Source organism: Eptatretus burgeri, chromosome 2, assembly GCF_056783735.1.
Source record: "Eptatretus burgeri isolate ZD-2024b chromosome 2, Ebu_testis_v1, whole genome shotgun sequence".
Classification (NCBI taxonomy): domain Eukaryota; kingdom Metazoa; phylum Chordata; class Myxini; order Myxiniformes; family Myxinidae; genus Eptatretus; species Eptatretus burgeri.
The window spans coordinates 51,377,576-51,401,818 of record NC_140962.1 but is presented as its reverse complement, the minus strand read 5'-3'; the positions used below and the strand labels follow the sequence as shown (position 1 = coordinate 51,401,818).

General features: G+C 42.6%; 1 protein-coding gene across 2 annotated transcripts in view; it reads left to right on the top strand.

The window, feature by feature from the left end:
- LOC147032037 (pyruvate dehydrogenase (acetyl-transferring) kinase isozyme 2, mitochondrial-like) overlaps positions 1-24,243 on the top strand; it is a 68,870-nt gene that overhangs the window by 34,498 nt on the left and 10,129 nt on the right. For both annotated transcript variants that reach the window (XM_085869326.1, XM_085869327.1), the window contains 5 exons: positions 3,408-3,485; positions 15,998-16,074; positions 18,370-18,471; positions 20,085-20,195; positions 22,879-22,992. In XM_085869326.1, the coding sequence (XP_085725452.1) occupies positions 3,408-3,485; positions 15,998-16,074; positions 18,370-18,471; positions 20,085-20,195; positions 22,879-22,992 (482 nt within the window). The remainder of the gene's footprint in view (positions 1-3,407; positions 3,486-15,997; positions 16,075-18,369; positions 18,472-20,084; positions 20,196-22,878; positions 22,993-24,243) is intronic.

The following is a 24,243-nucleotide window of genomic DNA, read 5'->3' as shown; positions in this document are numbered from 1 at the left end:
AGAGAGAGAGTGACAGACAGACAGACACAGTGAGAGAGCCTCAGAGCTGTGGGAAGAGAGTGCTGCATTTTATGAGGGAGGGGGGTGAGGAGGGGACAGAGTGAGAGAAAAGGATTGGGGAGAGGAGGAAAAACAGAAGACAGGTGGGGTGGAGGTGGTGTTAGCAAAGATAATGATATGTGACGCTTCATGACCGAACAGAAAAAAAAATGTCACAGCTGTACACACAACGACACAACAATTTGCAAAGTAATCCACTGGCACATCTGCAGAAACTTTCATATTCCAGTCCCAGAAAATTTGTGGGAAAATGAACCAAAAGCAATCACTGAAAACATTGAAGTACCGCTCATGTACAACCTTATGATCCCATCAGGCGTGAACATCGAAAACAAAGCATTGCGACCAGATATCATACTTAGGTGCAAAAAAAAGAGAAGAAGGCATTGCTAATTGATGTGTTAATTCCGGTGATTTTGGACTAAATGCAGAAATCAAGAAAATGACCAAATACCAAAACCTCAAGAATGAAGTGAGAAGATCCTAGACGCTGAAGAATGCCAAAGTTCTACCAGTGATGACGAAGAACCGCACAGCGATATTAAAAACCATCCCTGGGAATATCAAGACAAACGAATTGCAGTTGGAAGCCATCCCGGGCTCAGTAACGATCCTGAAGAGAGCCCTCGGCACAAAACTTTAAAAACAGAAAACTTCACAGCTTGGTCCGTGAATCGTGATCCCTTACCTAAATGAAGGTGGATACTTTGAGCCCACCCTTGGAGGACTCCATTCCACATTCTGAAACCTCATATGTAGATATCAATCAACGCACGCACACACACACACACACACACACACACACACACACACACACACACACACACACACACACACACACACACACACACACACACCTGGGAGGGGCTCCATTCGACTTTCTGAAACCCAAATATGGAAATAACAACCAACAACCAAAAACACACACACGACGGTGGATACTTCGAGACCTGGGAGGGATCCATTCCAACTTCTGAAACCCGTATTTCCAAAAAAAATTCAGCTTGGTCCATGAATGGTGACCCCTTACCAAAATGAAGGTGGATACTTTGAGCCCACCCTTGGAGGACTCCATTCCACATTCTGAAACCCCATATGTACACACACACACACACACACACACACACACACAGACACACACACACACACACACACACACACACACACACACACACACACACACACACACTTCGGTTATCGTAATCCAGTTTATATACGTACACACTAGGGTGTTCCAAAAAAATGAAAGTTTGATTTTTTGCAGCTCCCTGATTTTGCCTTTGTTCCAATACCCCATAAGAACTTATAGGTCAAAAATGAACAAACTTCCATGATATTTAGGGGTTCCTCAAGTTCGCACAATTATGTCCATTATGGAGAGGGCATTTTGCACTGCAATGTCAAAAAGCTCATCTAGGTTTCCTTGGAAAAACTCTTCTTTCATCCTATATGACTGCTGTGGTTTTTGACGATTCTTTTTCAGCTCTTGATATAGATGATAAAGCTTCATCACCCTTTCCTGACATTTGTCCAGTCGCTGGATGGGAATCCGGGCCTTTTCCCAAAGTGCTGAAACAGTCTCAATGGTCCGCTTTGCACTTTCCTTAATAGTACTTCCATGCTCCGTGTGGTGGTATAAGAAATTGCACAGAACTGCTCAGTTAGTTGGCAAGCCAGCACAGTGAATATCTGCTGCAGGTCTGCCAACCAACCATACTGACAAAGAACTCCTTGTGGTGCTTGCAGTTGCCTTGACAACATCTGAAAAAGGAAGGTATGTAAATTCCAATGAAAATATCAAACAACCATATTAATTGTGAAGTGTACTGCGTTGTGCACATTCGACAGCAAGTTGTCAGTTACAGTTTGGCAAATTTCAACAATATTGTGCCAACTTAAGGAACCCCAAAACATCCTCCAATCTGCTTCATATTTGGTGTGTATGTTTCTACTGTCAAATGGAACAAAGGCACACCCAGGGAGCATGAATATTCATACTTTTATTTTTTACCCCCTATTATGAAGCACCCTAGTACACACGCATAAAATACATAAAAACAACAAACACAAAGATTTTCCTTTAAACAGAGTTCTTTGAAAGAGGAATTCAAGTGGGAAATTATCAAAATTCAATTGAAAAATCTATCAAGGCCCAGAACACAAAATGTCAATCTCTGCTCTCTGCCTTCACAACCAGATCACGGTAAACACCTGGTTGGATGGACCTTATTGTTGTTATATAATTTATGCATCGATGTCGAAGTGAAGGGTGGATTATATTAGGAGATCGCACAAAAGGTTAAACAAAACGATATCCTGTAAAAAATAAAATTGCACATTTTCAGCAGATGAGACACCTCCTGAGACACCAACCACACAGCACCGCAGTGCCCAACACAGGCGAAACGTACGTCTGTCTAATCGATGTTCTATTGGCAGCACAGGAACTTTAACCGAAATTAACAACCAAGCAGCTTGGAGAGCACTCGCCAAGTGGCTTAAGCATTCGAGCAAGCACTCCAACTAAACGGTTGTTAAGAAACAGCAAGTTTGGCACGCAATTAGTAACACGTTAAACATACACCTCCCGGAGACGCCCGAAATGTCAAGCCACGAATGCTGACATCTCCGAGCATTTTATAAGCATTACAATGTACCCAGCAATTCGTAGCTATGATGAACAGGCATTCGATGATATGAGTGAGGAAAGTGAAAACAATAACTTTACCGTAAAGAAATCACTGCGGCCTGTTCCAAGTCAAGGCATGGTTGAGCAGGCCAAAAAACATGGCGGCTTCAGACCCCAGCAAGGTTACCCAGGTAACGCCTTAAGACCCAGAGAGTGACGCGGCCGAGGATCGCCTGAAAATAAGGCCATTAGTTATCTTCAAAAGGGATGTTTTAATTTAACCCAAACCCAAACACCCAAACCCAAACCCAAACCCAAACTCTTTAATGTGTTTAACCCAAACACCCAATGTGATGTTTAACCCAAACATGTGGTGTTTGAAACGTCAAACATGATGGATGTGTTTAACCCAAACACCCAATTTTCACTCTTGCACTTCCTTGGAGTTTTCTTAATAGGCATGCTAAGTTTCAGGCTGCTAGATTTTATAGTTATGGAGGAGATGCGCTGACGCATGCACACACACACACACACACACACACACACACACACACACACACACACACACACACACACACACACACACACACACACACACACACACACACACACACACACACATTGGCTTTTATTAGTTTAGCTACCGTATGTATATTCGCCATCTTGTATGCTATAGTCACAATTTGTTTTACAGTTTGTTTGTTGGTTGTTTTTCCAGATGCCCATGAAAATGCCAAGCTATTGTGTGAACAATATTACTTGGTGTCACCTGAAATTAAAATATCACAGCACAATGGTAAGTAACAGTTTGTTCATGTTGCTATGTTATTAGCAGTGATGGAGAAGGTGATTTATGATTGAGTGTTGATGAGAGTCGTGTTTAGTGCTTGAAGAGTTGTGGATCACCTTTTGTCGCTGCCGAGAGGATTGAAGATCCCATTAATTGGTGGTAAATTATTTGCACGATGAATTTGGTGAGAGGTGAAAATTATTTTAGGCATTGAAAGAGGACTCCTTAAAATATTGATTTTGTGATATGAGAAGTGATAAATGAGAAGGATCTGGAGTTGACTGTAATCTTGAGATTATGAAGCAAAAAGGTGATGTGCAATATGTTTATTTGTATTTCTCATTTTTGCTTGAAAGAGAAAGAGTCCATTTAAAAAAATAAAGAATGACTATTGTAATGTTCACAGCAAGGGATAAACAGAGAGATTCCAGTACGATCAACTGGTGGGTTTTTTTTTTGGGGGGGGGGGTTGTATACAGAGTTCAGGCTTATGTCAGAGCTGGGATACTGAATAGATCAGGACACAACAGAAAGGTGCAGTAGATATGGGGGGATACCAACAGTGGACTTGAAGCACAAAATAAAGGGACACTTGAACAAACAAGGGGTACAGGCTGGAATGGGGGGACACCCCTCTGGCAGAAAAGAAATGCTGCAACATGGGGTGAAGATGATAACTCAGTTCCATAAAGTAGCGATTGGCATTGACCTTGCCTTCTCAGGGAATGACTGCACCAAAACCATGCCAGGAAATGCACTCCACAACATAACAAAACCACCAGAACCCCTCGCTGTTGGGACCAAGCGCTCGCGGTTGTGGAGTTCTTTAGGTTGGCACCACACATGTACTCTTCCGTTTGTCAAGAACATAGTGAACGATGATTCATCTGACCATATCACATTTCTCCACTGCTTGGTAGTCCAATGCCTGTGCTCTTTGTACCACTGGACTCACAAATGTGCATTGCCAGGTGTGATGAGCAGTTTGTGCACTGCAACCCGACTATGGTATCCCACTCTGTGGAGTTCTTGGCAGACCCTTTTTGATGAAACCGGCTGCTCGCACCCCAAATTGAAATTTACAGTCAATTGATCAACAGTTACTCGTCTGCTTTGCCTTGCACTTCAAATTAATGCACAGATATCATGATCCTGGAGTATGCGCTTCTGCCCACTGTTGCCCTTTGCTGATGATGTCTTTCTCCCAGAGTTCCATGCCGACATCACCTTCGACAACGTTCCTTGTGAAACATCAGCAAGTTGAGCTGTCTTTGTCACTAAAGCTCCTGCCAAACCTGCCCCAACAATCACCCCTCTTTCAGTCACTAAGGTCTCCTCTTGCAGCCATGCTAGCCAAAATTATAGGCAACTAGGCTTTGCAGCATTTTTATACATGACCCTAAGCATGCTGGGATGGTAATTGCTTAATTAACACATGGGCCACACCTGAGTGAAAGCCATTGCTTTCAATATACTTGGTGTCCCTCATTTACCCAACTGTTTCCATTTTTTTGTTCACTACCTGCATATCATTATAAGATGCATGAGACCTCCCCTCTTATTTTTATTTTTTACCCATGCCGAAGGAAAGGGTATCGCGTTTGGGTCCGTTTGTTTGTTTGTCCGCACAGAACTTTCGTGTTTTTCTTTGCAACTGTTTGTTGGATTGAGACGAAATTTTCACCAGAGGAGCGACAACTCGTGTGGAATGTTTTAATGATAATTATGATGTTATAGGTCACATGGAGTGGCAGCCATGTTGGAATACTGGAAAACTTTGGACCTCTGTATCTCTGAAACCGTACAAATCAAAAGGAATTTTTTTAACTTGGCACATGGCAAGTACTGCTCATGGGGAATAGGTGACATTTTTTTTTAATTATGTCATAGGTGCCTTCGTTATGACGTTATAATTGCATAAATAGAACGCTACATCTGATCAGTATGAAAATTTTTGACGGTCATCTTGGGATAAAATGGTCTCCAGAAAAAAAAAACAATCTCGAATGAGCTAAGATCCTAGTCCTCTTAATAATGACGTCATAAAAACGAATAGGATGTCATTGTGATGTATCAGGTTTGCGATAAATTATCTGTGCTAATGCCCGGCTTGATTCCCGCAAACAAAATTCAAACAACTTGCCTAGTTTCGGAGATACTGGTATAGGCGATTTCCATTAGCGGCGATATTATGATATCAACTTTTTTCCTAGGAAGAATTTCCAAAATCGGCGATGGTTACTGCCTGCGTGTGGGCTTTCTGCATATACATGGCAAGTTTCACGAAGATCCGATGAAAACTCTGGGTTGTGAAACAAAAAATGTCAAAAATAGGAATGACGTCATAAAAATTGATATGACGTCAGAGTGAGGTATCATATGTGCAGTAATTCATCTCTGCTAAATGCCCTGTTCGATTCTCGCAAACAGAATTCAAAAAGCTTGCCTAGTTTGAGATAGTTTTTTAGGCGATTTCCATTAGCGGAGATATTTTGACGTCATAACTTTTTTTTCTAGGAGGAATTTTCAAAATCGGAGATGGTTACTCTCTGCGCAGCGTATTTTTACATATATCTGCCAAGTTTCAGGAAGTTTCGATGAAAACTGTAGGCTGTGAAATAAAAAACAACAAATGAAACAAAAAATAGGAATGACGTCATAAAAATTGATATGACGTCATAGTGATGTATCATATGTGCGGTAATTCATCTCTGCTAATGCCCTGTTCGATTCCCACAAACAGAATTCAAAAAGCTTGCCTACTTTCGGAGATAATTTTTTGGCCGATTTCCATTAGCGGAGATAGTTTGACGTCATAACTTTTTTTCTCTGAGGAATTTTAAAAATCAGAGATGGTTACTGTCTGCGCAGGGTATTTGTACATATATATATATATATATATATATATATATATATATATATATATATATATATATATATATATATATATATATATATATATATATATATATATATATACCAAGTTTCAGGAAGTTTTGATGAAAACTGTACTCTGTGAAACAAAAAAAGTCCACAAGAACAACGTGAGTAAGACTTCGAGATCCTCCACGAGGATCTAAAAACCAAACAAACAAACCCATATTAAAAAAAATTCAAATAATTAAATAATTTCATATTCCTATACCTTGGCGAACTGTATCTAATCAAGCTGAAATTTAAAGCATGTATTCCCCCTCACTACTTGATCATAAATGTGAAGTTTCACAATGATTGTTTAAGCGGTTGCAGAGAAAACATTATTTATTTTTATTCTTCAATCCAATATGGCTGCCAAACCATGTGACCTATCACTTAATCCTTAAGAAACTTGTACGCCCGTAGCTTGGGGAACATTTGTGTGAATTTGAGAGGATTTTTTTGTAGGTTTCAGGGTAAATTCAACATGGCTGACAAACCATGTGACCTATGATGTAATTTGTGTGAGTTTTTTTGTTCCTCATGGATAGGCAGTCATATGTGTAAAGTTTCACCTCAATCTGTTCAGCCATTTCAGAGAAGAAGATTTTTGAAAGTTTAAAAAAACTTTTTTTTTTTAAACAATATGGCTACCAAATGACATGACCGATGACATCATAATTTTTAGATCCTCGTGGAGGATCTCAAAGTCTTACTCATGTTGTTGTTCTTGTGGACTTTTTTGTTGCACAGCCTACAGTTTTCATTGAAACTTCCTGAAACTTGGCAAATATATGTAAAAATACCCTGCGCAGGCAGTAACGATCTCCGATTTTGGAAATTCCTCGATTTTGGAAATTAAAAAAAAGTTGACGTCATAATATCGCCGCTAATGGAAATCGCCGATACCATTATCTCCTAAACTAGGCAAGCTGTTTGAATTTTGTTTGCGGGAATGAAACCGGGCATTAGCACAGATAATTTATCGTGAACCTGATACATCACAATGACGTCATATTCGTTTTTTATGATGTCATCATTAAGAGGACGAGGATCTTAGCTCATTCGAGCTTGTTTTTTTTTAATAAGGCTCAGTAAGCTGTGCTTGAATGGGCTTGATGGTAGAGGAGCTGCAGCTGAAAGGTGAATCCTATCCAGGTTCCTCCTGATGATTTCATCTTTGCTTTTTGTTTCTTCAGATTCCTTCTGATTACTCCAATGCAGGACTGTACCGATTTGATCTTCCATTTGATTTGAATTGAATTTATTTTAATCCCATTCTAAATTCAATTGAATAATGAATAATAATTTTTTAAAACGTCATGGGTCAGAGTCAGGTGTCCGATCAAAGCGGGACGTCTTGGTACCCGGTCATTACTGTCAGCAGTTATAAAGTGGCAGTTCCAGCTGTGTCTCTTATTAATTACATAGCACACCAGTACACAACTGAGTGACCACTCTTTGGCTTTTTTCATAAGATCTTGGCTATTCGTTGTTCACCTTGACATTTATGAAAATGAGGAGTGGTCACACTGGTACACAAATGCTGCACAAAATACACCACACAAAAGAAGTTCTGGCAAGGGTATGAAATCTCTAATTGCTCTTTTTCTTGTTATTCTATTGTATTTTTATTGTCCAAAACAACATGAACTGAGATACACGCTGATGAAATGAGAAACTTGATAACAATCGAACTTGTTCTAAGTTTCGGTGATGTAATGGTTATCTTCTCACAGTTGGTCACAACTGCAAACCAGCAATATTTAGAATATTCAATGAGTTAATGTTGAGGTTTGAATATCATACCACATTTTTTGAACAGTCCAAATCAACGTCCTCCACTCAGGTTGACAAATGACCACAATTCACAGATCCAGTCCATCATGGGGTTTCACCCATCATTCACCACAGCTTTTGTGGTGCTAAGGACTTCAGATGAAGTCAAAATTATTGTGGGATGCATCGGTGGATTCATGGAAGCCTCTGGTTGAGGGCAACCCAGGATCTCGGCTTGTACCCACTGGCAACATCTCAGGAGTGCACGAAGGAGTAGCAGGCTCTGCCATTTTTAGCAAATGATGTCTGTTTCTACATGAGATACTACCCATTGCTAAATGGACTATGTATGACCTGGGACTTACATGACTCACAGTTACCCTGTCTCAATTTCACACCACGTTTTCCTTGATATGAACGCTGTTGTTTGCTTCTCACTTGCCCAGTGGGTTGGCCCTATGATCGTACTAATACTTTTGCTTTTCCGGCGATTTTAGTTGTTCTGTTCTGACGTCCATCACAACTTTAGGTTGCAACAAATGTGCAACAAGGTAATCTCGACTTTAGCCTTCTCCTGTTCAGAATCTGAGCAGTAGAGTATTTCAGTCCAGTTATTGGATTATTCTGGTACTCCAATAACATGATCTGTGGAGTGACTGCTTTTTCTCAGTAGCTACTTGATGGTCTCAATCATCCTTTCACTCATTCCTTTAGATTAGACTGTGGGTATCAGGGACTAGAGGTCACAATTTCATATCCCTACCCCTTGGCGAACTGTTGTACTTCACGACCAGCAAATGGCACATTATCTGCTGTCAATTCATTTAGAATAGCATTTTGTGCAAACAAACTTCAAGTGAGTGACTGCATTACCACCTATTTTATTTTTTAGCAGACATATTTTGGGGAATTTGGAATAGTAACCCATAACGTACAGGTAATTTCACCCTGGAATTCAAACAGATCTGCACCAAGATTTCGGCATGGATTCTCTGGCACATAAGAGGTTCATTTTGGTTGTTTCTACGACAGTGGGCCACAGTTTCTGCAGCTCCTTGAGACAGTTTCTGCAGCTCCATCGACTTCCGGTTCTGGGTTTGGAGCGACGAGAGGTCTCTTTAGGGGCTCTCTGCTGACGTTCTCAAAGTTAAGTTTCCGGTCGTTATCTGTCCTGTTTTAACTGTTTATTTTCTCACCTACATGTTACTGTGTGTTCCTAGTTCGGTTTTGTTTCAAAAATCGTGCTATTTTGTGAGTTTTGTCGACGTTTTTACCGGGTGTTTGAGGCCTTGGTCGAGGCTTGAGGCCTTCCGGTTCCCCTCGGTGTTCGATCGGTTTTTTTTGTTTTGTTTTTTCTCCCCATTACCTTCAAATTCTATCCTCACCATTACCTCAATTTCCATCCTCCCCACTTTCCTAACATCCCCCATTCTCCCAACTAATCTCTATTTCTTATCTCCAAAAAAAACAAAAACAACAACAACAACAACAACAACACGCTAACCTTCTCTTGATTCTTCTTCTTCTTCTTCCTCTTATCTTCCTCCTCGTCTTCCTCGATTTTTTTTCTACAACACTTCCATGACCTATTCTGTTGAAAACTTTCTCAAACATTAATATTAACAACAAAAACGATCTTATAATGCTTCATCTTCCTCTCTCACACATGTGGTACTCTTTACTGTTTCACAATGCACTACTCTTCTGCTATTTTAACAGACTGCTCTCATTTCGACCTCTCCTTCATTCCTTGCCTAAAAAATCCAACTATTACAGTGCTTCTTCTCTCCATAATCTGAATTTACCTTCATTGCATCCATCAAGAATTGTGTTAAATCGCATCTCTGACCTAAAACTTTTAAAAACCCCAGTTTGCTATGAATGTTCGCTTTCCATCAACCATTCTTTTTTTCCAACTTCAGTGCCAACTCACCCCCCTCACTCTCACTCTCAAAGCACCATCCCACTCTTCTTCCTCCAAGCCTCCCTTTCACCTCTCTCAAAAATTCCCCCCTCACCTTTCTCCCACCTTTCATCCCCCTCACTCATCCTTCTCAAAGTTGCCCCCCTCTCATCCACCAAGCAGCCTCCCTCCACTGCCCTCTCACCTCCGTCTCTTCACTCCACCTCCTCAAATCCTCAACTGCCTTCTTCCCCCTCTCTTGTCCCCCCTCTCCCCCAGCACCACAGAGCCTTTTCTCCTCCTCATTCGGCCCCCTCCCCTAGCTATTCTGCAATCCCCCACACTCTTTCAACAACCCTCCTTACCTCCCCCTCGAACCTTGTCCTACCCTCCCCCTCCCCCCCACCCCTGCACCCAAAGCCTCCTCCCCTACCTCTTCATTCAAAGTATGGACCTCAAATATCCGGGGCCTTCGCTCAAACCTTTCAGATCTTTTCATACAGGCTGCCACTCGCAAATCAGACATAATCTGCCTAACAGAAACTTTCCTCTCCCAAGACGTGTCTGACTCCCAAGTATCTCTCCCCGGTTACTCCCTCCTCCGGTATGACAGACTTGAGCCTCGTCCTGGTGGAGGTGTTGCTCTCTTCATCAAAGACTCTATTCCTCACTCTCCATGCACTGCTCTCACTCCCCCACACCCCCAGGAATACCTCTAGCTACGGCTTCCCCTCCACTCACACCTCATGTTTATATGTGTACTGTACCGTCCACCTTACAGTGATGACTCCATCTACACCTCACTATCCGAAAACATGGACCATCTTCTATCTTCTCATCCAAACTCTCTCTTCCTCTTATGTGGTGACTTCAATTGTCATCACGCCAGTTGGCTTGGTGTGGGTACCTTTCTCACCTGTCATGGCAACTCAGCAAAAGCTTTCTGCGACTCATTGGGACTGACTCAATCGGTCAACTTCCCGACCCGGATCTCAACCAATGGTACTCCATCTCTTCTGGATCTGATGTTGACAAATTTCCCTGACAATACCTGCTGCTTTTCTTCGGCTCCAATCGGTTCTTCTGACCACGTTCTTGTCAAAGTGGACATCTCTCTGGCTGTCATCAGAGAACCACCTCACCGCCGTCAAGTCTGGCATTTCACTCAAGCCGACTGGCAGGGTCTCCGAGCAGCCATCAAACTTACAGACTGGTATCCTATCACTACTTTCTCAAACATCAACTCATCCTGGGAATTCTTTCAAAGAAATTGCTCTCCCTCATGCACAGATTTATCCCCTCTCGTCTTCAGTTGTCCTACCCTTCCTCCCGCCCTTGGTTTACTGAAGCTTGTGGCGAGGCAGTTGTCCTGAAACAACTTGCCTTTGCCTCATGGAAAGCAAACCCACCTGTTGGCAATCTCAGTTCCTTCCACAAAGCTCGGAACAAGTGTGTATCTACCATCAGGAGAGCTAGAAAACAACATCTTTCTCATCTCAAGTCTGAACTCTCAAACCTCTCTCCCTCCTCAAAATCCTGGTGGCATCTAATTAAATCTGTTTCTGGTGTATGTTCCTCCTCCATCCCTCCCTTACCTCAAATGGCCGCACTGCTGATACCGCACATGAAAAAGCTGAATGCCTAAACTCGGTGTTTGCAGCTAAATCTTGTGTCCTAAACCCATCACTTTCTCTACCTACCTTACCCAGTCGCACCCAAATGTCCCTGGACTCTGTATCCTTTTCTCCTGACAAGGTGGAGAGCTTGCTGTCAAACCTCGACTCAGATTCTGCAACCGCTCCAGATGGCATCAGCCCACGTGTCTTCAAAGCCTGCTCTTCTGCTCTTGCTCAACCTCTCTCTGTTATATTCACCCTCTCATTTGCTCAAGGTCATCTGCCATCTGCTTGGAAATCTGCTAACATCACTGCCCTGCATAAAAAAGGTGCAAAAACAGATCTCGGCAACTACAGATCAATCATCAGCAAGGTTATGGAATCCATCATCGCTTCAGACATGAAATCCTTCCTCTTCTCCAATGGCTTGATTTCCGATCATCAATTTGGTTTCAGACCAGGTCACTCTACCCTGGATATGCTGCTTCTGCTCTTCCATCAATGGATGGAGGTCCTCAATGACAGGAAATCCAAGCCGTATCCCTGGACGTATCACGTGCTTTTGACACAGTCTGGCACCCTGCCCTACTCGCCAAATTCTCTTCCCATGGTATCCAAGGCCATCTCCACTCATGGTCGCAGACTTCCTCTCCTGTCGCAGTCAACGTGTGGCCCTAAATGGAGTTCTTTCATCCCCTCTTCCTGTGCAGGCTGGAGTTCTTCAAGGTAGCGTTCTGGGCCCTGTTCTTTTTCTGGTTTTCATCAATGATCTCTCGGACTCTCTGGAAAATCCTCTATATCTCTTTGCTGATGACTCCACCCTCTGCCATACCATCTGTCATCCCTCAGACCGGCAAGCAGCAGCTTCTTCGCTCACTGCAGATCTGGATAAAATCACAAACTGGTCCAACACGTGGAACATGTCTTTCAATCCAGACAAATCTCACACTCTCACTATGTCTCTTTGAAAGGACCATTTAGAAAAAACCCCATCCACTTTCTCAACAATCCTCTGGAAGAAGTCTTTTCTTTCAAGCTTCTGGGTCTCACTATCTGCCATGACCTTTCCTGGGAAAGTCACATTTCCAACCTCGCCTCAAAAGCCAGTCGCCGACTGGGAATACTCCATTGTGCAAAGTCCTTCCTCGGCCCTCTTGAGCTCCTGACCACTTACAAAGCTTTTGTCTGTAGCCTGATGGAGTACTGCTCTCCCCTCTGGGCTGGTGCTCCTGCCCCCACCTTTCTCGGCTTCACGCTGTCGAAACCAGGGCATTTAAGATCATGGGCATCTCCCGCAATGAAGCTGAGTCTTTGGGCCTCTCACTCAATCACCGCAGGTTGGTCGGTGGTCTTTCTGTCTTCTACCGATTCCTCTCCAGCCTTGTCCCCCTGCTCTCTCTCTGCGATTTGTCCCCAGCACATTTCCACAGGGCGCTCAAGGTCCGCCAACAACCCCCTTCTGGTAAAACTACCAAAATCACGAATCACTGCTCATCTTCACTCTTTCATTCCTCTTTTTTCCTGCCTTTGGAATAAACCCCCTCACTCTATTCTTTCCCATTCTTCCCTACAGGCTTTCAAAACAGCTGTTCACCACCACCTCTTATCATCCCCTATCCAAATCCTCGATCTTTTCTTCCCCCGATAATCCACCCAAGCCCACTTCCTTCAATTCCCCTGCTTTCCTTCCTGAAAGTCCCTGTAATGTCCATCTTCTCTTCGCCATGTTCCCCGTCCCATCGCCATCCCTCTCCCTTCCACAGATCTCCTAATGTGTCTGTTCCCCACTGTTTTGTCCCTCCCACTCCCGCCCCTCTTATCTCATGCCCCCCTTGCTGTATGTTGTGTGTTAGCTCTCATACGAGCCTCGACCATGGTATACAAAAAAATAATAAAAAAAATAGTCATCCTCTGTTGTGGCTTGCTGCATTTCCAAGAACTTCACCAAAGTCATGGGAAGAGTCTTGATGAAACCATGTACCATGACCTCTTTGTCCGCCACAAGGTCCTTGTCAACCACATAATCTTGAATGTACGCACGTGACAATGCATCGATGACTTGCATTTGAAGACCTAGCTTGTACACAGTGTTTACAGAGTTCTTGAGAAGGAGGAGGAGGAGGAGATTGGGACAATCCTCTGTGCAGAGCGTTGGTGCTGCTTCAGCAGTCTCCTTGGCTATGGGACACAATCCTGGACGGGTCGCCACTCCGACACAGTATACCAGAATGCTGGCACTCATTTTGCCGACCTCGGAAGGATGACAGGCAGAGTTAACCCCACCCGGTATTAATTCAACAGCTGAGCGGGATTTGCACTCAGGACCCTGGAATCCAAAACCCACCACCCTAACCATTAAGCCAACACCAGACATAGAGTACTTGAGAGAGGAGGAGAAGCATTCTCTTCAGTCTAAAGTCAGGGTGTAGCTTTTCTGAGATTCTTCTTACTGATCATCTCAAGCGGCTTATGTTCTGTTTTAATGACCACAGCTTTACTATACCACTACTTTACCACACATGCACATATCACCGAAAGTTCCTTTTCAATTTGTGTATAATTTTGTCCTTCAGTTGGTGACCTGGAAGCATTAGCCACCGCGTGACCCTCTTACACGCGGCAAGCACCAGGCCTGCTTTTGAAGTGTTGACTTGTAGCAGATCAAAGAACTTCAATGTGGGTGCGGTAGTCAGTGCTTGCTTTACCATCCTGAAATGCAGCTCCCTGTCCCATTACCAATCAATGTCTTCATTTAGTGTTGGCCGCAGTGAAGCCGTAAGCATGGATAAGTTGGCCGAAAATAATTAACCATTCCTAAGAACCGTTAGAAGTCTTGCTTGTTCTCGGGCCTGGGGTATACTCGTTAATAGCTCTCACTTTTTCTTGGTCTGGCTTTGGGCTGGGTCTGACATATTTTGCTGCAATTACCAGGTGATCAACTCCATCGATGCCACCAAATAACTGGTCTTTTTTCTGAAAAAAATCTCTTGGGCAGATCCCAAAAGGACAACTGCAGAATCTGTAACGGCCGAATGGCATGTCAAATGTACACAACAATGACCTTTCATTATCCAACTTGATCTGTCAAAATATGTAGCATAAAGATAGAATCAAGTAGGTGCGTGTTTGTTAAATTGAGTTTCTATCATGGCACCACAAGAAACATGCCTTGTACAACACAAAGCCTGAGTGAAGCTTGGTGATCGGTTATTGTTCTCCAGCACTGGCTGCTCATCACAAATACCACAACCATGAAACAATGTTCAAGCAGGTGCCTGTCACTCCCACTACTCTCGCAATAATGTATCTCTACTCTACCGACCTTTTTACTTTTGCAGCATTCTCACTTGCTACCTCTCCTTCAACACTCTGACACTGGCGGTCAACCAGAAGCTTTGATGATTTTCTCTCACACCTGGCCAACTTGATGTGCCCCCCAAGATTCATTGAAGTCCTCTGTTTCCACCAATCGCACTCAAGCGCCTGAAAAAATAGATTTAAACAAACAAATCAGAACAACCCAGAAGTTGATTCACATATGTCCAACGTTCATGGGATAATTCCATTCTCAGGTGATTAAACAAGTGAGAATACAGAAATAACCTGACACAAGACTTCAACGCTGAAACAGCACAATACAACCACCGTCATGTAAATACAACTATTTTAGTCAAACTTGGCAAACATGGTGGACATTACATGATGTTGCACCTTCCAAGCTCAGAAAACATCTCCGTCTCATTGCATCTTTTGTCACAAAGATTCGACCATATTACTAGATAAAGTTGAAAGGAAACCAGACTGTAGAAGGAAAAAAAATATTACCGTATGGTCATTTAGGTTGGTTCTGTTCTTGCGTATGGCAGCTTGGCTGCCGGGTTGCAGTCATTTTTTGGAAGCGTGGCTGTGCCGCTGATGCTCTGCCCCTCTACCAGTACACTGTTACTCATTTCGCTGACCTCAGAAGGATGACAGGCTGAGTAAACCCACCTGGTGTTAATTCAGTAGCCAACATGGCTCAAGCTCAGGACCCTAGGATCCTCAGCCAACCACCCTAGCCACCCTAGCCGCTAAACCAACACGAGGCTACATTCAGGTTGGTGAACTGTAATGTCAGCTTTGAGATTTGAAATGATGAGTTGAATAAAGGATGGGTCTTTTGAGATTTGCTGGTGGTTATGAGGACCACTTTCATCGAAAAAAAATTGTGAAAACAATTCTTTAAATACGGGAAAAGCTAAACAAAGTATGGAGATTGCAAGAAAATGTGATTTTTAACCAGAGGTTCATCGCCACATTTTCAGCTCAGAACAAAGGCAAACCAATTGAAGTGGTTTATGTCCCATCACACCTTTACCACATGCTGTTTGAGCTCTTCAAGGTAAGCTCGACGTGCACTCATGATTATTGGCACCTTAGTTACCGTTCCATATTGTTGCGGAAATTTGGATTTCTGTATTTTGTTGTGACGTTTTCCTTTGCTTGGTTGGCATGGTTGATGAAATTAGTACATGTACGATTATATGATTGTATTGCTACAGAATCGTTTAGTATTTGCAATGTTGGGTGTGTTGATAATCCGATTAAAAATGGCACGCAACTGGCAACTCACCATGTGTCAGAATCGGTCATTGTCATTAGTATTGGACGATGGTACGGTTGCTTGGCTGAGCAAGTCGGACAGGTCGAAGCTTTGGAGTCCATAAGAAGGACTCCAAAGTCCATAAGTCCTTTGGAGTCCATAAGAAAGTGTGTGATTTGGCCCTTGAGAGATGATGCTTGCAATGGTAAAATGCGTGACTAAAGGTCGCAGTAGTTTGAATTTGGTTCTCCGTCGACAACACCGTTGGATCTTCATCATGTACTAACTAATGCGAGCAGACAGGCTTCCAGCTTAATGTCCATCCGAGGGATGGCAGACGGCACGCTTTGCGATGCAACATCCTACCCGTGAAGCACCAATTGTGCAGTTAAAAGTAGTCGGACTGCGATTTGAACCCTGTCGAGACAGCTCAAAGCTGAATAGTGTTACTTCTACACCATCCAATTGCATCGTATTTATCTCATAGAAATGGCCCAATAGAACGCACTTTAGAGAGGTGCTGACTCTCGCCATCGTCTTCTCTTAGTACAATAACACCCCGGAGGGCACTAACGTATATGATTGCATGGTCACAATGTGAGTAAATATAGTCCATTCCATTGGGACCATACCACACTCTGCACAGAGCGTCGGTGCTGCCGAAGCAGTCTCCTGGGCTATTGGGCACAATCCTGGATGGGTTGCCGCTCTGACGCAGGATAGTCAAATGACTCGATCATCCGAGCAAGCTGGTACTCATTTTGCCAACCTCAGAAGGATGACAGGCTGAGTCAACCCCACCCGGTATTAATTAAACGGTTGGTTCTATCCTGTTCGTTTCTAATTGTATTTGAATTATATCTTTTTCCTTGTGAGCTCAATGTTGAACTCGTCTGAGACATTCACAATATGAAGCTCTGTGCCAAATTTGGCAATGATAGCTGCCCTTGTTGTCCAATTTCCCTATTCTGCGGACAAATACACACTTGGGATCGTCGCAATACTCACATGTCCGGCCTATGACTGTGATGTGAATAGTAATTGGTGTGGGTTGGCTACAGTCATGGTTTTAGGGCATTGTTTTTTGTATTACATTGTCTTCCATTAAAATCATGGTGTCTGAGCTTTAAGAGCTTGACAATGCGAGTGTGATTTATTGATACAAACCCTTATGTTCTAAAAATCTAAATCAATCGATGCCCAAACTGGTTGTTGGGTGAACTCCAAATTTTCCATTTATTTTTCTGTTCAAACACAAATGATAAACACCACACTCTGGCACGGCGTTGCACATGGTAAAGTGGCTGTTCTTCCACCCATTCATTCCTCGCTCCTTTAACTCTGCTTTTCAATCTATATATACTCTGAGAGATAACATTTGAGAAAATCCTTTACTCAACTTTAGAATCATCATCTCACCTCCACAAACACATCATCGTCTATATAATGAGCAATTTGTTCCATATCGAATCGTCGGCATATACGCGCTAACATTTAATTGTACAAATATACGGACTAACAGACACTCATAAAGAATTTATGACGAGAGAAATTAACAAAAGGAGGAAATTAAAGAACCTCCCTCTTCTCTGAAGCCATATGTGCAGAGGGAGGGCCCTCCCAGCTCCTCCATGATTCCTGTATTCTTCCAGTAATTGCCTCTGGATTAAACTCTCAAAATGCAGGCTTACCACATTCCTCCACTCTTTGTTTTCCCCTTGTTTTTGGAACTATCAGAGGTGGTTCAATCACATCCTTCTTTCTAAGGCTTAAAGCAAGTGGTGCACCCCCATCCGTACCTGCGATATTTTCCACCCCATTAACCCTACCAATCCAACCCTCTAACTTGCAGGTGACCGTTTCCTCCTGTCCTCTCTTTCTCCTTTTTCCTGTTTGTTTTTTGACTTGCTTTTTTTTTTTTCTTTTTTTTTATTAATGCAAAATTGAGGGTCATGGAAGAGCAAGGAGAAAACTGTGGCCACATTGGCAGTACATTGCCTTTTTACTCTCCGTCACCTCACTCATCCATGATTCTAGACATTGCCTGGTTATCATGTTTTTGTTGTTATACAATCACCTTTTGGGGTTTTGCAGAATGCAATGAGGGCTGCAATTGAGAGGCATGATAATGAGGGCCATCCTCTTCTTCCTGTTGAGGTTTACATTGTACTTGGAAAAGAAGACCTCACCATTAAGGTAACCGTGTACACCCACACTGTTCTCTTGAAATGCTAAAGAGCAGGAGAAGCAAAAGTCCTTTTCGATTGAAAGGGCAAAACCCATTAATAACCCGTTTATTGTTTTGTAAATATTACCTTCATCTGCAAACTTAAGGGGCTGTCACACCTTGACGTTTTAGCCAGCGTATGGCGAGGTATCAAAATGTATGTAAAACGCTAGTGTACGCTGAACTATTGATGTTTTTTCCCAGTTTTGGACGTATTCATAACGAGTTGGACGTATGCATAACGTATTAGTAACGTACACAGAACGTTTCAATCACATATAGATAACTTGTACCAACGAATGCTGAGCGTGTTGTTGGCGTTCACAACCTATGCCCAACGATAGTGTAACTTATGCATAGCGCGGCACCGTATCGCCGACGATCACGTGGCGTAGGCTATTCATAGGCTGCGGCTCAACGATTCAAATCATAACCGCACTAGACATCGAAGTGTGGAGCCGCTGTCACACCTTGACGTTTTAGCCAGCGTATGCCGACGTATGGAAAATTTGCCAAACCAAGCTGGCACACGTCGAATACGTATGGGTAAGTTTTGTATACGTTAAAAGCACACTGGCAAATGTCGTAGTACGCTGGCATACGTCGTAGTATGCCGAGTATGTCGACAAATTTTCAGCCTGTTGAAAATTTCTCGACGTACTCTGCGTATGACACACGTTCCGCATACGCTGGCATAAGTTGTAGGCACGTTACGCGATCGTTGACACGCGTCGACATACGTTATTGTAAGTTACTCATAAGTCGAAACACGTCAAGGTAATGGTTCGCGTCAATGTTCCAGACTCCCTGTTTTTTTTGGTTTTTTTTTTCTTCGGCATGATATGATGTTGACACTTCGATTTCTAGTGCGGGATGATTTAAATCGTTGAGCGGCAGCCTATTAATTATATTATATTATAACCGCACTAGAAATCGAAGTGTCAACATTACCGTCATACCGAAGAAAAAAAAAAAAGATAATAAAAACCAGGGAGTCTGGAACACTGACGCTAACCATTACCTTGACGTGTTTCGACTTATGAGTAACATACAAGTAACGTGTGTCGACGTGTGTCAACGATCGCGTAACGTGCCTACAACACGTTACTCATAGGTTAGAAATAAGTTTCGGGTACACTAAACATTACCTCGACATCTTTCGACTTATGAGTAACGTGTGTCGACGTGTGGCTACAACTCATGACCAGTGTATGCGGAACGTGTGAGTCATACGCTGGTATACGTCGAAAAATTTCAAGCATGGAAAATTTGTCTAACAGCTCGGTGAACTACGACGTATGCCAGCGTGCTCTTAACGTATACAAACTTACCCATAACGTATTCGACGTGTGCCAGTGTTTAGCCAAATTTTTCATACGTCAGGCATACGCTGGCTAAATCGTCAAGGTGTGAAAGGGCCTTTAGTTTTGTTTTTCTTTTTTTAAGTTTTACAAAAATTTAAATGGGGATGTAAAGAAATTGTTTTTCCCACGTTGCATTCTCTCGAAAGCAGTTTTTGGTTTGGGAGGAAATTGTGCATGGCTACAATATAATGTTCCTCGTACAATGTTTGTTAAACCAGATCAATGATCAGGGTGGTGGTGTACCTCTGAGGAAGATTGAGCAGCTGTTTGATTATATGTATTCCTCGGCGCCACAACCTGACATGAACTCCTCTCGTGCTGCACCACTGGTATGTTCTACTCGGGATGGCTAGAAATAAAATTTTGGAAATAGTGTATTTGATTCATAATTTTATTCCTTCCTTTGAACCCTAAGTTCCTTGGACTTCCGGCTCCTGAACACGAAGCTCCATGGCAAAGAAACCAGCCGCTTGGGCATATGGAAGTGTGAATAGCGGCCAATAAACCAGCCACTTGGGCATATGGAGGATTGAATAGCGGCTGGTAAATCGGCCACTGGGGTGTATGGAGGTTTGAATAGCGGCCAGTAAACCAGCCACGAGGGTATATGGAGGTTTGAATAGTGGCCAATAAACCAGCCACTAGGGTATCTGGAGGTTTGAATAGCGGCCGGTAAACCAGCCACGAGGGTATATGGAGGTTTGAATAGCGGCCAATAAACCAGCCACAGGGGTATATGGAGGTTTGCATAGTGGCTGGTAAACCAGCCACTTGGGTATATGGAGGTTTGAATAGGGGCTGGTAAACCGGCCGCTCGGGTATATGGTGGTTTGAATAGCGGCCAATAAACCAGCCACGGGGGTATATGGAGGTTTGCATAGTGGCTGGTAAATCGGCCACTCAGGTTTCTGGAGGTTTGAATAGGGGCTGGTAAACCGGCCGCTCGGGTATATGGTGGTTTGAATCGCGGCCAATAAACCAGCCACGGGGGTATATGGAGGTTTGCATGGTGGCTGGTAAATCGGCCACTCAGGTATATGGAGGTTTGAATAGCTGCTGGTAAAATGGCCGCGAAGGTTCAAAGGGTTAAAGATTACAGTGAAGACGTTTGACAAAAAAATACATGTTTTTTTTATCAGCAATATCCATTATGGGTAACGGACTTTGTTGAAGAAACATTGGAGTTGAAAACAGTTGTGTTGAGAGGGGGTGGAAGTGTTTAAGTCGTATATGAATCATCCAACAAAACCAAAACACAATGCTTGTGAAAACAGACTGTTCATGAATGCCTTCCAGAAGATGAAAAATAACTTTAATCAGATTTCCTCTTTTTCGCATGGTCTGTATCTCATATTGGACACGCATGATGACAAATATATAAATGAGAAACACCAAACTTTATTTTGGACAAACAGTCGCTGAGCCTGGGGGAAGTGATGTATCTTCCCAGAGAACCCTGGGTAATGACGAAACCACCTTCATGACATTGCTTTTCTTTCCGCACTCAGTGGGGCAATTAAGGAGATGCTGAACCATGGGTTCCATCCGTGCTGTATCCTCTCAATGCTGAGCATCAAGCGAGAAAGTGGTACATACCATTTTTTAAGTCTTTGGTACGACTCTGCCAGCGTCACATTCAAACCTTCGACCTCCCATACTCAAAGCAGACACGCTAACCATTATGCACTCTTAAACATGTGTGGGCATGGTCATAGCATAGAGAAATCTCAACGTAAAAAAAAAAGTGGATTCCACAATTTCAAAAGTATAAACAACAATTATCTTTAGTCTACAATCTGATACATCCTGGCATTTTTTGAGTCAAAAGTTTAAACACAAGGCAGACGAACAATAAGGAAACTCAAACGTAAGTGAGTTATATGAGCGGTAAATTAATGATGTTATAGCCGTGGTTGGAAATATCTAACATGAATGTGGTTAAAATGTGTAGTTGTGGAATCAGTTTTTTTGTTATTGTGATTGGGTTATCTTAAACATCAAGGACTTCAGGCTAAGCCAGTTTGTTTGTCTCTGTTGGAACTTTTACCGATCCAGAAAATCTTGTCGGGGCAAAGCTAAGAATGTCAATGTTTTGATTTGAAAACACAAATCGGACGGGCAACTTTTTACCTTTGGCAGTGTCAACCAAATCTGTAATCTCTTTTGGGAGAACAGGAGAAAGTACAATTTTTCAAGCAAGTATAAGTTATAAAAAGCAAATGCCGAATGAGCTGCTTGTGGTGAGGATTGTGTGCGAGGAAGTTTTGTTGAAGGATGGATGGAAATCTTAAATTGATTGAGACTAAATAGTTTATGTTACTGGCCTTGTGGTGGTTTCGTGAGCAGTTAGGTTGTTTTCGAGAGGAAAAGGCAAGCTCTTTCACTGCAATTAACTTACCACAAGCTTTGCTAAGCTATGAATTGAATTATGTACTGCACTTAATAATGTGAGGATAAACTGCTTGATTTGGAGATAACATAAATGAATGAGGTTGGTTCCAAACCACTTACACACGTGAAAGTGGAGATGAAAATAAAAGCAAATCTGATAATGAGTAAGATGTGGGCACATTGCTTGGTGGTGAGGATGCTGGGCTGGCATTCCCGAGAGCTGTGAATTCAAATCCTACTGAAGGCAGCGGTATTAAGGCTTTGGGAAACGGAACTAGTTTCAGGAAAATTGACATAATGCTATTAGATGGACGATAATTTGTCGACCAGAGAGACAGAGAGATGGTTGTTATTCACATGGTGTTTATGTTTTTTTTGGGAGTGGGTAGGGTGGGGTTGGGTGGAGGTTCCCGGTCTCCTTGGACTGCTCAAAAATATGTTTATCTCCACATGTAATCTTTATGGTGACTTTTTGAGCAATTGTTTGTTGTTTTGCGAGCAAGCAACCTTGCTGCCTTTAACAATTTCCTTTGACTGGCCATTATCTATGAGTAGGTTAAACACCAGTGCAATGTTCATGTTCGAAGGATATGGTAATATATCCATGTTTTATTCCTGCAGGCAGGGTTCGGGCATGGACTGCCATTGTCCCGTTTATATGCCCGTTACTTCCAAGGAGATATCCACCTCCACTCACTTGAAGGATACGGCACTGATGCAGTCCTTTATCTCAAGGTGGGACTTTCTTCCTCGAGATGAGTGATTGGTTGCGAGACATGTGCCATATATTGCTCAAAAAATAGAGGGATGATCTAAATTTGCTATTCTATCACTTGTGAAAGCCACATCAACATTATCAAATGGCAACGCAGAGTTAAGTTTCATGTGAAAGGATGATCAGGTGATCAGTCAAATGCTGTTTCCTTGACCTTCTACAACCCAATGTGGTTGTACGGGTACCATGGTGCTGTAAAGGCAGCAGTGTTTTATTTTGTTTGCTCTTCATTTTTCAGTTTACACTACCTGGCTATTGTGTCAAGGTCCAGATTGGTTGTGAAAAGTGCATCCAGCATAACAAAGATATTTTGAATCTTTTGAAGATGTAGAATACAATAAACCAGCGAGAAATTTCTCAATCGTAACATATAAATCATTAATGATCCCTCGGTTTGTTTGAGCAGTAATTGAAAGTCATTGAATGAAAATGTTCCTTTGACAGCAATCAACATGTTCAAAGGTTTCTGAAAAAAACCCAATATTTCAAACCTTTGAACCCTAAGCTCCTTGAACTTTCAGCTCCCCCACCCTGGGCTCCCTGGAGAAAAATCCAGCTGCTCAGGTGTATGGAGGTTTGAACAGTGGCTGGTAAAATGGCCGCTAGGGTTTTTAAAGGGTTAACCATAAAATTTTGGGGTTTCCCCCCCCCCCTCTCTTTTGTCTACACCATCTTGGAGAAAGGGAGGTGGGTGGCTTTAGGTCTTGATCTTTCACCGCACTCTGCTAAATTTAGTGATCTTCATCTCTGATCCATGGGTCGACAGTCTTGTATTCCCATCTCTCTCTATTCCTTCATTGTTGTCGCATGCAGCACCTCAACTATCCTTGTGAGCCAAACTACCACGAGATGTTGTCCGTCTACTCACTTCTTTGTCTTCCTTTCAACCTCTTGCTTTCAATATTACCAATATTATACAAATTTACCCAGACTTTTTGTCTCATCCCATTTCCCCCAAATTTTGATGTCCTTATTGCAATAGCTTTTAAAAGGTGATGAGCTTGCTTTGCTCTTTGTAATACTTGCTCAATTGTCATTATTTCTACCGAACTGATTTTCCACATTCTCTTTAGAATCTACATCTCTGGACTAGCTAGCTTTTGTTCCCTCACTTTGCATGTTTCCAAGGCATACAGTAGCATTTACCAAACGCAACATTTTACAAATCTCATCCACGTCTCAATGGGCCGATCCCATATTGACGTCATGGC